The sequence below is a fragment of the Anthonomus grandis genome, chromosome 15 (assembly GCF_022605725.1).
Source record: "Anthonomus grandis grandis chromosome 15, icAntGran1.3, whole genome shotgun sequence".
Lineage (NCBI taxonomy): Eukaryota > Metazoa > Arthropoda > Insecta > Coleoptera > Curculionidae > Anthonomus > Anthonomus grandis.
Window position 1 is genome coordinate 1,363,817 of NC_065560.1, and position 16,451 is coordinate 1,380,267.

The 16,451-nt window shown below is 33.2% G+C and overlaps 1 protein-coding gene across 1 annotated transcript; it reads right to left on the reverse strand.

Moving 5' to 3' along the window:
- Positions 1-1,591: 1,591 nt before the first annotated feature.
- LOC126745062 (ATP synthase subunit beta, mitochondrial) lies at positions 1,592-15,935 on the reverse strand. Its single transcript, XM_050452750.1, has 6 exons — positions 15,767-15,935; positions 14,641-14,795; positions 14,300-14,569; positions 8,596-8,960; positions 4,967-5,342; positions 1,592-2,064 (listed from the first exon to the last, which is right to left on the reverse strand). The coding sequence occupies exons 1-6, from the start codon at positions 15,867-15,869 to the stop codon at positions 1,786-1,788; spliced, it is 1,548 nt and encodes a 515-aa protein (XP_050308707.1). The 5' UTR covers positions 15,870-15,935; the 3' UTR covers positions 1,592-1,785.
- Between the last annotated feature and the right edge of the window lie 516 nt (positions 15,936-16,451).

A 16,451-nucleotide genomic window follows, 5' to 3' on the forward strand; every position in this document is an offset into this window, starting at 1 on the left:
GAACATAATGAAGGTTTTTTTAATGATATTCTGGACTAGAAAGTCTCAAGCACCGATGTTTTAGGTTTTTTATTACATTTATTTTGTGTGTCATAGGATGTTCTGAAAAATAATTTAAAATGCGTTCTGAAAAAGTTGGTTTTTGATACCAATCTGTTTTTATGGTACCATCTGTGGATCTTATGACTTTAACATCCAAAAATGGAAGATACAGTTAATTTCTTGTTCGATAGTGAATTGCAAACGTGGATGGAAACTATTGAAGACTGATAGAATTTCGTTTTCTTTTTTATTTGGAATTGCCGTGATTATGTCATCAACGTACCTACAGAAAAAAGGTACATTAAAAGATAGTTCAGAAATACACTGATCTTGTAGTTGTGCCATTACAATGTCTGAGCATATTGGGGACATGCAGTTTCCCATTCCTAGGCCAAAAATTTGGGTATAGAAATTTTCACCATGTTGGAAATAATTATTCTTAATACAAAAATTAAAAAGAAAAACAACTGTTTCAAGGTCTAGCGATGTATTAGGCCGGATAAGATGCCACTTTTGGGTGATTATATCAGTTACTAGGTCCACCGGTATATTAGTAAATAAAGAAACAACATCCAACGATACAAGAATATAACCTTCAGGGACTGTTTGCTCTTTAATGTAATTAGCGAAATCAAAAGAATTTTTCACATATCGTTCATCTTTTATAAAAAAATGTTGGACAAAAGTTAGTAAAAAAAAAGTAAAAAAAAACCCTACTGCTTTAGCTGAGCAGAAAATGAATACAGGACACAATTTTAATTTTGGCAAGACTACAATTATGGGCCAACAGTAGCTTTTTAAAAAGAGACTTCAAGCCGAAATGATAAACATAAAAAAACATAATAATGCGGTAAATAAAAAAACGGATATAGACAATCTAAGTTCTTCTTATTTTAATCTAATAGATCAAATCAAAATGTAAACTTTTGGGACTGTTTTGGTTCTTATCACTAAAAAGAATGCGTCTATTGTGTTCTCGCATACCCGGTTTTTTCTGGCTAGATGCTAAATTATTATTGTACACCGTAGAATCAATTTTAAAGCAACTGTCTGTGATACAACCCATCATTTTAAACCGTTTTTGTTAAAAAATTAAAAAAAAAAAATATTTTATATATTCTGTTACCTGTGTGTCCTGTAAACATGATTTTTTATGACAAGCAAAATCACACTGTTATGTAAGCAATTTTATCATTTTTTTTTAATTCAAATCTAAGATTTTGTTGTTTTTTTTTTTGTTTTTCTATTTTTTCTTTTTTTTGGTGGTATCAACATAACCCCAAAAAGTTAAATTTTGTTTATATATAATAATCCTTTTTTATTGTGTCTTTTTTGTAACCTTAGGACCCTGATGAAGCAATAAAATTATTGCGAAACGTTGGCCAGTACATAAAGTGACTGTTGTTTTTATTCCTTCGATCCCATCCCACAACTAAACTCAAGATTTCAAACCTATAGGATCGCAACTAGAATTTATTGAATAAACGCAAATTTAGTTAAAAAAGCTTTCTCTAACATAATATAGTTTGCTTAAATAAAAAAAAAACCATTAATTTTCTAGCTTTTTATTTAATAATCAAAAAATCATGTAAATCCAACAATAATGATTAATCTGCGCATACACGTGTGGAACATAAAAAAGGCCTGTAGCTTCAAAGTAGGACTTTTACGGTGTCGAATTTAATTAAAAAAAAAACCTTTCTCTCTCTATATATATAAATTAACAAAATAATTCACTTAAATCTACGAGGATTCGGCCAATTTCTCGGCTTTCTGTACGACTTCCTCGATGGGGCCGACCATGTAGAAAGCGACCTCGGGCAAATGATCGTATTCACCTCCGAGGATCTTCTGGAATCCCTTGATGGTCTCTTCGAGTGGCACAAGTTTTCCTGCGTGACCGGTGAAAACTTCTGCGACCTGGAAGGGTTGCGACAAGAAACGTTGGATCTTACGGGCACGGGCTACGGTCAGTTTGTCGTCTTCTGACAACTCGTCCATACCCAAGATGGCGATGATATCCTGTAATAAATTTGTATATTTTACAAACGCAATCAAGTCAAAATCGAGTAGACAAGATCGGAAACTTCGTACACTAAGAAAAATTATTAGTTCGAATTTGTTTTGTCCAACAAATTTCGTTACACAGATACCGCTTATTAACAGCAAACTGTTGCTACAGCAATAAAGGGGCATTAAAGGTCATCTTTGTCAAAAAAGATGTTTGTTAAAGAATGGCAGCTGTTGATCCGCTCCTGGGCAGAACAGCAGTAGCATAAAAAAAACTACAGCAATGACTATAAAAGTGCATTAAGAACTAAACATATTAATTAAACAGTAATTCAAAATAAACATCCATTACTCTCAAAGAGACTTAAGTATATGACCAAAGGAGGGAAAAAGTAAATTCAAAGTCCAAGTCTCATAAATCAGCGTCTATTAAAGGTTACGCGTTTCGCCGCATTAGGGCATCATCAGACCTAGGACTTGGATTTTATGAGACTTGGACCTTTGGTCATATTAAAACAGGGCTAATCGTTAAAAAGAAACACAAAAGTTTTGGTTAGTGGTAAAACTGTTTTGTGATATACTGATATATACTGCCATACTACGACAACAGGTCGTAAGAAACTAAAATATGATTTTTTTTAAATTATTGCCTATTTTTTATCTACTAACTAAGATCTCTTTGTATACCAATTTTAAAAGTCGTGACTATAGTGTATATAGCAAAAATAAGCTTAAGAATTTGTCGTAACTACCAAATTTGTATCGAATACTAATTAAGTAAAAAAATCTCTCTATTATATTTATTCAAATTGTTATATCTAATAGTTATTACTTTTTCTCAATAGTAATTATTTTCAAAATTAAATAATTACTATTTTTTTATTTAATAATAAGGTGAAATTTATGTATAGATTTTTGCGTTAAAACAGATGATGAAAAATTGACTTTGAATTTGTTAATGTGCAATAATATTTGTTTTATTATCCTTTTCTTATTACAAATTATGGTAAGCTAGTTTTAAATTAAAACAAGGTTTTAAAGAGTTTAATAATATCCGAGTGGTCCAAAAAAACAGTAAACTGTTAATTTTGGCATTAAATCAGAAGTTAGCTATAAAAATTCAGAAAATTAATGAATCTAAACGAAAACTGGAAAAATTTAAGTGGAATTAATGACAAATGATCCCAAAGATAAATCCACATCTTCTTCATCACATATACTGAGTACAAAACAGAGCCTTACTGATTAAGTTACATTATTTTTCAATCAACATGATAAAATTGTTGCTATTTTGTGATTTCCATAACCGGCATTAAATTCGAATTTATGATAAATAACCAAAAATGTATACTGTTAACAGAATAGAGTTTTAGTTGAAGTGTACTTTAGGATAAGTACTGATATCGGTAAGTATACAATCATGTCCACAAAATTGGCGTTTAATCTTGTTATAAATTCATTTTTAATATTTTTAGAGCGTAAACAAATTGGGGCTTATAATATGAAAGAAAGAAAAGAAGCTAAAAACAAATTCTAAATTTGTTTTCAGGGAGACTTGTCAGGGGATAGTTGTAGGCAATAATGTTTACAAAATCTTAATAAATAAAGTCAACAACGTCAATTTATATTTATGGCTGTAAAGAAGAATACCTTAAATAAGGATAACTGGGAAACTGTTATCAAATTATTGCATTGTCATCGGTCCTTGATACGTATGCAAAGTTTTAAGTTGATCAGACTTTTAGAAATCAGTGAAAATTAAGCTGACAGATACCGTAAAAGGTAAATGCAAGTCAACTGCCTGGAATTGTAAAATAATTTTTAACTGTACTGTCATTAATAAATTAATTAATTATTCAACGCATAATTTTAATTAAATGCTTGAAATTTTTAATTCAAGTCAACTGCCTGGAATTCTAAAATAAATTTTAACTAACGTAAATTTAATAATTAATTAATAAATTATTTCAGGAAGTTGAGGCTTAACCTTAACTAAAATACCTCAAGGCAGTTGAGGCATAATTCTAATTAAAATGCTTGAAATTATAAATGCAAGTCAACTGCCTGGAATTGTGAAGTAAATTTTAACTTAAACGTCAATTTAAAAATTAATTAATCAATTATTTCTGGCCGTTGAAGCGTAAAGTTAATTAATTAAAATAACACAAACGCCTTGAATTGTAAAATAATTTTTAACTGTACTGTCATTAATAAATTAATTAATTATTCAAGGCATAATTTTAATTAAATGCTTGAAATTTTTAATTCAAGTCAACTGCCTGGAATTCTAAAATAAATTTTAACTAACGTAAATTTAATAATTAAAATAATTTTTAACTATATATCCTGATATCCTGAAATAAGCAAAAGTAAAATAATTTGTATAATAAATTGTCCATGTCAAGGTGAGGTTGAACAAACACAAGCGGACACAAGAAAACGCTATTTTTTCATATATTTGTGAAGAACTCGTTATAAACTAAGATGAGACTGGTTGCATAGTACAAATGTGTTAAGTCTACTTTTATAATTTGTAAGTATAGTGCTATTTCTGCAAAATTAAGCTTTTGAAGTAGGATAATTTATATTAGCTGCTTTGTCAAGAAGATCCATATCTTATGATAAAGCTTTTTTTACTTTGACTCTGACTTTTGATTTGTCTCTGGTTAAGCATGTGACACTTTAGATTTACTGCAATTTTTTTTATTTATTGAATTTATGGCTATTAAATTAAATCCAGGGAGTAACAGTATAAACATGGACAAATAAATATGAGTAGTAACTTTCTCATATCTGTATATCCTTGAGACTGTAAAATCCATCCAGGTACAGTGAAAGTCTACAAACAGGAATACCCAGTATCCAAGCAGCAATCAAATGAATTTACGCCTTAACTCAAAAAATCGTCTCTTACCTGCAAAGATTTATAATCCTGCAAGATCTTCTGCACCCCACGGGCAACGTTGTAATGCTCCTGACCGATAATGTTCGGGTCCATAATACGAGAAGTGGAATCGAGGGGATCTACGGCGGGATAAATGCCCAACTCGGCAATGGCGCGGGACAGTACAGTGGTGGCGTCCAAGTGAGCGAAAGTGGTCGCGGGGGCGGGATCGGTCAAATCGTCGGCGGGCACGTAAATCGCCTGCACGGAAGTGATGGAACCCTTCTTGGTGGTGGTGATCCTTTCCTGCATGCTACCCATGTCGGTGGCCAAAGTCGGCTGGTAACCGACGGCCGACGGGATACGACCCAACAGGGCGGACACCTCGGAACCGGCCTGAGTGAATCTGGAACGTTTTAAAGTCAGTATGTATGCAAAAACATTGATTACTTACAGTAACGTATAAAAGTATATAGACAAACAAATGTCTTTACCTAACAAATTTTGATAAACCATTAAAATGTTGAATTCAATTTATTAGGTAATAATGCACAGTATTTAAATACAATAGACATAAATGACACCTAGATACAGAGGTATCTATGTGTGCCACATGATTCAAAACAATACTTCAACTTAAATATACATAAAATATTCTCGCCACAAAGAAATACAGTAAAAATTGGTTTTACCAAAGCTGGATTAGTTAGTATGGGTATCTAGTAATTATGTAATATAATAATAAATTTATAATATATATATTATCACACATATATAATGAGCTCTAGAGATTGGCCCTTGATCACATTATATGTAGATCATTATATCTATTCTACAAAAACCAAGAAATTAACTGGAAAAAATTGATATTAAATAAAGTATATGTTAAGCTCACAAATTTCGTTTTAGTTATTTTAATATAATTAATAACTAAGACATTAAACTTTTTTTTGAATTTTACTTGCTTAGTTTCATTTGGCAATAGGTTATAAAATTTTGATACATCTAAGTATTTAATTGAATCAACCTGTTCAATAGAATTTGCTATATTGTTGACTTTAATATTTTGGAAATCTGGTCTACCGGTGTCCTTTATAGAAAATGTAATGAAGTTTGATTTTTTGCTATTTAGAGTGAGTTTAAAGGTGTCTACATTTTTTTTTATTAAGGCCAGACCATGTTGAAATTTTGATTTAACATCTTCCCATGTGTCCCCATACAAAACTACAAAAGTCTATCTCATTTACAACATTCATGTAGATATTAAATAGTATGGGTCTCTGGCTCGCTAATAGTATCCTGAATTTTGGTGTATTGTACCCTATTTGATAGTAAAGTAACAAAATGTTTCCTAATATACCACATTTTTTCCAGAACTTCCAATAAGATTGAATGGCAGACTGTATCAAATGCCTTTGATAAGTCCAGGAATTTTATCTAGATGTTCTGTTATAGTACCCACAAGTTCATACATGGCATCCACTGTGTTCATACCAAAGGTAAACTCAAATTGGTTTTTTGATAGAATATTGTTATGGTTAAGATAAGATGTCAATCTTTCTTTAGGAGATTTCTGAAAGATTTTGGCAAAATTAGAAATGGTACTTATAGGTCTGTAGTTTTCCATGTGTTGTTTTTTGCCTGATTTAAAGATGGGACTTACGGTGAATACTTTGAACTGGTGTGGTACTTTTCCAGTCTGAAATATTAGATTTATAATATGTACTAGAGGTTCTAATAGGTATGAATAAAGTTTCGTTATTCATTTATATTCTAAAAGATAAAAATATGAAGTATTTGTCTCATGTTAACGATAGACAAGAATCTCATTTAAAAAAATTTACTTTCTATTTTTTGGCGAATTTTAGGCCGTTTTATTGTCATTATTTTTTCATATCGAAACAACAAAAATTTCCAACAGATTTGTTATTATTATACAGGGGTTAATAAAAAGTCGAATTTTACTCTAAACTTTTAACGCCCTGTGGAAAAAATTCACCACCGAATAATAATGATTCTTTTTGCTGCATTTTCAAGCCCTATCTTTTTATAACAACTCGTTTTTTGATTCATTCCGATATCTGTATTCTTAAAGCACTGGCTTAAAGAAAGACAATCCAAAAATGCTGTATTAGCAACAATAATTTTAAAAAAAATATGAATAAGGGTGGAATTAAAACTCATAAATCGGGTATTTCTTCGGGCATAGATTCAATTAAAGAAGCAAATAGCATCTTGGGGTATTTGTTACCACTCTATCAGTTTATCAGTGCTTCTTCTAACGCAACCAAAATTTAAAACACGCCGTACTTCTGCCAGTATATAAGTGCTCAACAGGGTTGAGGTCTGTACTTCTTGGGGGGCCAGTCCAATACATGAAGTTCAACGTCAATTAAATTTAGTCTTGAGCATTATCATGCGTCAAGATAAATAAAATGTTCTCCTATAAATGGCTTATAAGGCCACCACAAGTTCTGCTACGCACTCCTTAATGTATCTAGCGACGCTAATATATCATCGTTTTGAAACGAATCGCACTTCAAAAAAATTGAAAATTCATCAAACACTGAAAGATGACTAAGATGGCTAAAGGAATTTTCAGGGATGAACAAATAGTTGTCATGAGATGGCCTTCACAGTCCCTAGATCTCAATCCTATTGAGAACATGTGGGAATGCTTGAACAGAAAAATTACAAGATAAAAAGTATTTTAATAAACATGAGCTTTGAAGAGATGATTTCAAATTTGATTAATTCGACTGAAGACCCTTCAGAATGATTTTTGTAAAGTAGCGACCTGGTGCGAGGCAAATTCTTTTAATTTAAATTTAAGCAAATGTACCTGCATGTCTTTCACTCTGAATAAGAACCTATTTCACAACAAAATAAACAGGGTTGAGGAACAAAAATGCTCAAAGGATTGCAGGTTTTGTCGCAAGAAATACAGAAAAAACTGTGACATTGAACTGACAGTTTGGTGGTGCCAATGTTGGAATATGCATCAGTCATCTAGTCTCCTCAATACGACACTTGGATTTCTGCGATCGAGAGTGCAAAAAAAATTCTTGAAGAGTCTTGTATTTCTAAAAATATGGTGTTTACCCACAACGTGGATGCAATGATAACTATTTGTTAGGTGTTTTTCATAAAATACCACTTAAAAAGAGAAGAGAAAAAGCACTTCTTTGCACTATGTTTAAGTTGCTCAAGGGGGATATAGACTGTCCTGATATTTATTCTCTGCCAGTTTCCTCCAAAAATGCTTTATTCAAAATTACCTAGAACAAATCTTTTCCAAGACTCCTCCTATATATAAAATGAGTTGTATCTTTGACCAGTATTGCTTTGAAATTGATGTGATAAATTTAAAACAATTAAAAAAAATAATTAACCAGAAATTTTGTAGCACCAACTAAATATCGTGTAAAATGGCACATTAGTGACCTATGTTAAATAATAATGTATTTACTGCCTCCTATAGATCTAAGTTTACATTTTTTACTGTATTATTGCATTTAGCTCATTCATATATGTTTCCTATTATAAATAGATGTCTGTAATCGATATCTTTATGAATAAATAAATAAATAAAGGTCTATTGGGTGAAGCATTATGTTATAATTCTTTGTCTATATACTGTAAGGGAGCATATACTGCACCTGAAAATGTTGTCGATGAAAAGCAACACGTCCTGTCCCTCCTGGTCGCGGAAATATTCGGCGACAGTCAATCCGGTGAGGGCGACACGGGCACGCGCGCCCGGTGGTTCGTTCATCTGTCCATAAACCAGGGCCACCTTGGACGTTTTGTCTTTTAGAGAAATGACCCCGGACTCGATCATCTCGTGGTACAAGTCGTTTCCTTCGCGGGTACGTTCGCCGACACCGGCGAATACGGAGTAACCGCCGTGGGCTTTGGCCACGTTGTTGATCAGTTCCATGATCAAGACGGTTTTACCTACGCCCGCGCCTCCGAAGAGACCGATTTTACCGCCTTTGGCGTACGGGGCGAGCAAGTCCACGACCTTTAGGACAAAACAACAAACGGGAAATCAGTAAAGGAATGCAAAAATATAATTCATAAAACTATCAGAAATGTAAATGAATTTGATCTATATTCACGATCAATGATAATTAATACTTCGATCGTTTGGCATAAAGGTAGTGTTGAGGTACTTGAACGAATAATTAATACTAACTTACTTTCGGTACAAAATTGATATAATAGTAATAAACTATCCATCAGCATACCAAAGGCTAATATGTTAAACTTCAAATGTTCTCTACCTAACATCTCTTTAAATCATAATCAAACAATTCCGGGCGGTAACTAGACAAGTTAATGAAACTCATAGTCTTAGACTTTATCAGCATAAATCTGTGAAAAGAATTCTGCAAATAGATTAACAATTTCCTCTCCAGAGGGAGCCCTAAATCCATTATAAAAAATTTCAGGAGAAATGCCAAACTCTTTCTTTTCATGTATTCCCAAAAAATATTAACATTATCTCTGAGTCAAGACTCAACAGTTACATAATTTAGGTAGCAATCTTTTTTTTAATCAGGCAATCAGTCTGAGGCTTAGAAAATTGCTCACAGTCACAGAACAAGCCACTTGTATGTATTTTTTCTTAATAATAATTCAGCCAAACCAACTAGGAAATTTCTTGGTGGAGTATTTTTTTAAAGGAACAAAACAATCAACTGCTAAATAAACAATGTCATAAAAGAAATTGACCATGTCATCCAGTGGCCTATTCATCAACATGGTGTTCCAATTAAACTGAGAAAAAAAGTAACCAACATCCACCTAAAAGAAATCCCTATAAATCTTCATAACACTTTAAACTGCCATTATTTAAATGCTTGATGATATTCGGTTAAACATTTAGAAAGGGAGATCTCAATCTTTTAGACCATTGTTGCAATGTTATATTTGATCTTGGTCACAGCTATAGATTAAAGTCTGGCAAACTAAAGACTAACGACGGAAAGAATGCGGCTACAAAAATGCGACATTACCTAGTTTAATCCGCAAAATAAATATAAAATATTGATTTTTACTTTTTTTCACTTCTAAATCGATATGTTACACACAAAAATAAAAGTGCAAATATCCTTTTAAAATATCGGACTTCTTCTCGCGCCATCTCTCTCCGTCCCATCATTCATATCGATTGGTATTGAAACTCCAGCGGATTCCAGTAGTGGCGTTTTAAAAGCGGCGGCATATTTTGATATTTTACGTTTTTCGCACGTGGAGCCGTCAAATTCTGTTTGCTGACCACGCGTTCTTTTGGTTTGAAGCTTATTTGAGGTTGTCTTTAAGTTTTTTTGTTACTTGATTTGTGGTTTCTTTTTATTTATTTATTTATTGTCGTTATTGTTGTTGAACATTATTTGTTTTGTTATTATTTTTTAAAATTAAAAATGAGTAATATATCTAAATGTGGAAAGACAATTCGTAGCCAAGCTAGAAAAGTAATAGCAAATGTATATAGGTAAGTAATAAATGGAAATATTCCAATAAGGTGCTTAAAATTTTTAATGAAACTGAATTATACTTATTATTAACTTTGTTCATAAATTTTTATTAATGTTTTACTCATATTACATTTGCGCTTGCTTGCTTTTTTAGAGTTTGCGATGAAGAAGCGTCTGAGAATTCCCTTAAATTGCCTCTGAAACGTAAGGTAGACAGAGTGCCCCTTTACACTGGGGTCGGCGTATCGACTGTTCGAAGAATTCATCTTGAAGATCAAGAAAGAATTCGCAATAACCCTAATAGAATGTTAGCAAGCCCTGGGAAAAAAAGACCACGTCAGTCGCTTGTTGAAAATGATGACGATTTTGACTTTCAAATAGTCAGGCATTTGATCAACAGATGTTATACGGAATTTAAAGTTGTCCCCACAACAAGGAAGCTAAATCAAAAATTGCGGGGAGACTAACTTTCCGTATTGTAGGGAAACCCTGAGAAAACTGCTCAAGCAAAATTTTGGTTTTTTTTGGCGTAAATGCCAGAATAAAAGAAAAATATTAATGGAGCTACCCAACTTACTACACTGGAGATATAAATACCTTCGTGAAATACGGAAATATCGTCAAGAAAAACGGAATATTGTTTATTTGGATGAGACCTGGGGCCGTATTTTTGAAACCATTCGACTTTGATTCGCATACGAACTTAGAGGATTTCGAACGAAAAATCGATATTCGTATTTTCGACCGCTTCGTATGCGAACATTTTCACATGCGGTGTCTTGAATGGGTATATACCATTCGAATTTCAAAGTTCGTGTGCGATTCTGCCACTTGTCTTCTTTTGATTTTAAATTTGCGAGTTGGTTAAGTATTTTCGTAGTGTTTTTTTGTTGTTTATTGACAAAAAAAAAAATAACAATAATCAAATAGCAAGATTAAACAATCTTATGCAAAGGAACGTCGTCGATGCACTGAAACTCTAGCAGATAGAAGGAATATGATGTACTCTTCATTTCATCGCCCATTTGAAATGTATTCAGATGATCAATTTAATAAATAATATAGATTAAGCAAGCTTATTACAATGGAATTGATGTGCTCTTTATGTGCTCCAGAGACTGTGTAATCTGTCCGCTATTTTTATCCACAAGGCTTGTGCAGTTTTAGCTAAAAAATCTTGGGTGAATCGGGCAAACTTTAATTCCGGGTGCTCTTCCATAAATGAAATTAGTGCTTTCTTTTGCTCACTCGACACAAAACCACAATATTTTTTATTTTTTGGATCTATCTTAAAAGAAGTCAATTCGAAAAACCCAAGATACGCCATGAAAGAACCTCAAAATTCCCTGATGTTTTTAAACTTAAATTTTAGGTTAGGTTAAAAGGTCTTTATCGTCTTCATCCCGTTTGACATGGCCTCCAATAGCACTCGACTTTGCTACGTTACCACTACATTTCATGTTCGTATGAGAATGAAATTTCGAATGCTGTTCAAAAATGCACTTTTTAATTCGTGTGCGAATTTTGCCGCTCGACTTTGTTCGCATTCGAAGATTCTCGACAACGACCTAACTTTTAAGAAATGCTGGCAGAGTGACACCGTTTCTGGTGTAATTAGCAATATAGGCTCGACAGGTAAGTGAAATATAGCTATAATCTTATAAGTTAACAAAGTAATCATCATAGTTTATATACTTATAATAAAATTATTTTTCTGCCAGGAATACATTTTTAATGGTGGATTCAAAAAACTTAGACGCACATTTCAAAATTGTGGAAATATGCAAAAGTCCGTGAAAATACATGTTTGACTCTCTTAGGGTCTGTGTAAATAAAAATAAATTATAAAAATACAAACAATATGTACAAAAATTTTTTTTACATATATTTTGGGTCGACTGATAATTGTGCATGCTGGTTCAGTAAATGGATTTGTTGACAACGCGTGTTTAATATTTAAAGCGGGGTTAGCTACTGGTGACTACCATGGCCATATGAACAAGGAAATTTTACTACTCGGTGGCTTACAGAAAAACTGCTTCCTAATATACTGCCCAATTCAGTAATCGTTTATGACAATGCTCCGTATCACTCCGTGCAAGAGGATAAGACTCCAACCAAGTCATCTTTGAAAAAAGACATAGTAGCTTGGTTAACGAAAAAAGGTATAGAATAATACAGGAGGTAAAAACAAATTCATGTTAAACTTAAAAAATATTTTATAGGAATTAATCATGACGCGACCGCAAGAAAATTTGATTTGTTTGATCTAGTTCTACTCCACAAGCCTCCTGATCATGAAAAAAATTATATAGTGGATCGTATTTTTAAATCACATGGCCATATACCCGTCCGAACGCCCCCGTATCTATGTGAATTGAACCCAATAGAGCTGGCTTGGGCAAAACTAAAATATATTATAAGAAGCTGCAATACAACTGGGAACTTCAACCTAACGGCACTAAAAGAAGTGACCAATGAAGCTATGTCTTTAATATCCCCTCATGATTGGCAGAAATTTTGCCAACATGTTAAGGATATTGAAGACAAATTTTGAGAGAATGATCAGGTTATGGAAGAAATTGAACCCGTGGTAATAACTCTAAGTCAAGATGATGACACTGAAAGTGAAGAGAGCAGTGACGATGATCATGCTTCCGATAACGAATTAGTTGGATACATTACAGGTATAATTCCAGACAAAAACAACATTTCAAAAAATATAACCGTTGAACCCTTTTATAATTTTATTATTGTTTACCTCATTTATCCTCATAATACATTTAACAGTCATATCATTTATCATTTATTTAAAATTATTCACTCAGTAGCTACATATCTAAACATATTAAACAGCGCATGCGTTTTGAGCATACCTAATTACTACAACTTTTGCTTCAAAAAGTTTCTTATTCCTAATCCGATTTTAAGGTAATTTGCACTTTTACATTGCCACTTTTTCTGTGCAACATAGTGGGGTCATCTTCAACTTTGTTTTTCCTTATGGGCGCCATAAGGAAAAATGGATTTTTGCATTTTAAATAGTTCATTTAATTACCTTTGCAACGATGTATCACGCGTGTATGTCAAAACATCATAACATTTGTCAATATTTGTAAATTTTTTTTTATTAGTCTACTACTTTGAACGGTTCTAGAATGGTATTTACTATAAAATAATATTAGTTAATATTTTGTCGTTTTTTCGTTTCAGAGGATTGTATTTATTGTCATTGTTTAATAAATTTTATAAATGTTTTATTAAATATTAACAAATATATAAAAAGTATTCTTGGAGATTTTTAAAATCCGGCATGCCAATGGTCATTTTATGAATGAAATCAGGCGTGGTTTATTTACAACTGGTTCTCCTCGCCGATACCCCGTTGTTACTCTTTCGTTTGCCAATCATTACTGCAATGTTGTTTTTTACTTATTCCTCACTCTTAAAATGAAGAACAAAATTCAAGTAGCTCAAAACGCCTCTATGAGATTTGTTTTCAACTTACAAAAATTTGATCACATAACACCAACATATGTTGACAATAAAATACCAAAATATTAAAGGAGAGCAGCTTTACATTTTGGTCTGTTTGTTTATAGAATTTACGAGTCGAGGTGCCCTAAATAAAGTATACAACTTAATAAGATCATGCTCACTTTTCACTTTTAAAAAGAAATACAAGGCCTTTCTATTAGATTCACATATACCTTTATTCTAATGTTAAGAAATGAGTTTAGTATAAAGTAGTATTGTATTTAAACTGCCCACTAATACTGTATTTTTTAGGTAGCATGGAAGAACAATTTATGTGAATGTTTATTTATTATTATTTATTTATCTTTTTTTTTGTGCTGAAAGCTCACAGTAACATGCTCACCTTAATACCAGTGACCAAGATCTCCTGTTCGACACTCATGTCAACGAACTCGGGCGCTTCGGCGTGGATGGGAGCGAGTTTGTCAGTTGGAATGGGGCCCCTCTCGTCGATCGGTTCCCCGATGACGTTCATGATACGACCCAGAGTCTCGGCACCTACGGGAATACGAATGGGGTACCCGGTGTCGTTGACGTTCTGGCCTCTGACGAGACCCTCGGTACCGTCCATGGCGATGGTACGAACGGTGTTCTCTCCCAAATGTTGGGCGACCTATATATTTATAAATCAACCAGATTTTGATGTAAATATTATTGTAGCAGAGCAAGTGGAGGCCAGTTTACCTCGAGGACCAGCCTGGGGGTACGGTTGGACACCTCCAAAGCATTGAGAATTGGAGGCAAGTTGTCTTCGAATTGTACATCTACTACTGCACCGATGACGGCTACTACCTTTCCTTTAGCGGCTCCAGAGGGGGCTTTCGCAGCCAATCCTCTGTCTAATAAGGTGACATATAATAAGTTTCATAGTGATAAATTATTTAAATATAATGAATTTTTTTATAAAGTCTTTTATTGTATGTTGCATATTAAACCCAATTTCATATTAAATGAAAAAATTGGAAAACTAAGTGCAACAGTTTGATTTAGCAAGGCATATTTAATTGAAGGACTATTTAGTGAGTCATCCAACCCTGAAGCTTGCAAAATATTTCTCTCGTATTAAAGTTACTAAGAAAAGGAGAGAGGTGATATTGAAAGTGTGGTTGGTATTCACAGGCTGTGCTTATCTGTAACTCCATTTTAGCTGCTTAGAGCATGAAATGTACAATTAATGACAGAGATGTTTATTGGTGTTCATTCAGCGTAATTAATCTTATCTTGTCTTCAACAGTATTTCCTGATAAATAGAAGACTGCAAGAATATCTGATATTCAAAAAGTGACTGAAGCAAGACATTAAAATTACTTTATAGAATAAAACTACAGAGCTATATATAAAGAATGTGGAAGCACCTAAGGCAAAGGTATTAATTAAAGAAAAAATCATCCACTGGAGTAAAATTCTAAAAAATTTATATCAAATGATGATCAAAAGTTAATAAATATGAGCCCAATGAGACAATTATTGACTTTGCAGCATTTACAGAGCCTTAAGGTTAATTTCTTGACTTTAGAACCTCACTCATGATCCGTTTACATAAGTTCAAAATGGCGAGGGTTAGGTGGGTTATATAATCAACTAATTTCCGTAAAAACCATGAAAATAAGACCTCAAACCCCTTGTAACAAACCTGCCAAGCCCCTTAAAACAATATCACCCCCGAATAGTGGAATTAAACGCCCCAGAGAAGGGTTTTACGTAATCGAACGCGTGAAAAGACGATCACATTGACCGCCGGAATAGGGTCGACTTTAGCACGGGAAAACCAACAGAAAAAAGGGAAATATCGGGAAATCGTTTTACTTACTTTGTTGGCTGTAACATGCCGCTACTTTCACGGTCTCCTGTCCGACTTTTTCGACGGTTTTTCCGGCCAAAAGGCTCGCGGTTCTTCCTACAACACCCAACATGGTCACCCACAGTAGAGAAGTGCTCGCTCACCAGTTTTCGTTTCGCACTTTGACCGCCAGAGCAATGTTGCGCGACGTTGCCACTTTCGTCTGGGGGGATTTCCCTAGGTAAAGTCACTTCTAGGGATTTTATTTTTTCGGAAAATTCTCTTCTAGGAAAAATCTTTTCTAGTCCCGTTATATGTACTTCCAGTCATCAATTCAGTATAAGAAATCCGTGTAAATAGTTACAATGTAACAAGATTTGCAAAGCTGAAGTCCTAAAATAAATTGAATTTCTTCCACTTTTAACGGAAAACGTTTAACATGGCAACACCGTTGACAGCTGAGCAACTTTCCTGTTACGCAAACGTAAACCGATGAATGTGCATTAGCAAACGTTAAATATTATGTAAGACTCTCAAATGATTTTAAGGAATTTAATAAATAATTTAGTATAAATATTAAATAAATGTTAAATACAGTTCTTACTGTTCGAGCCACTTAGAAATGTCAAACTAGGAATTACCTAAAATTCAGATAAGTTGCACGACACGGCAACACTGTTCCAAACCAAGACATTCATTCTGGAGGGCTTAGCTC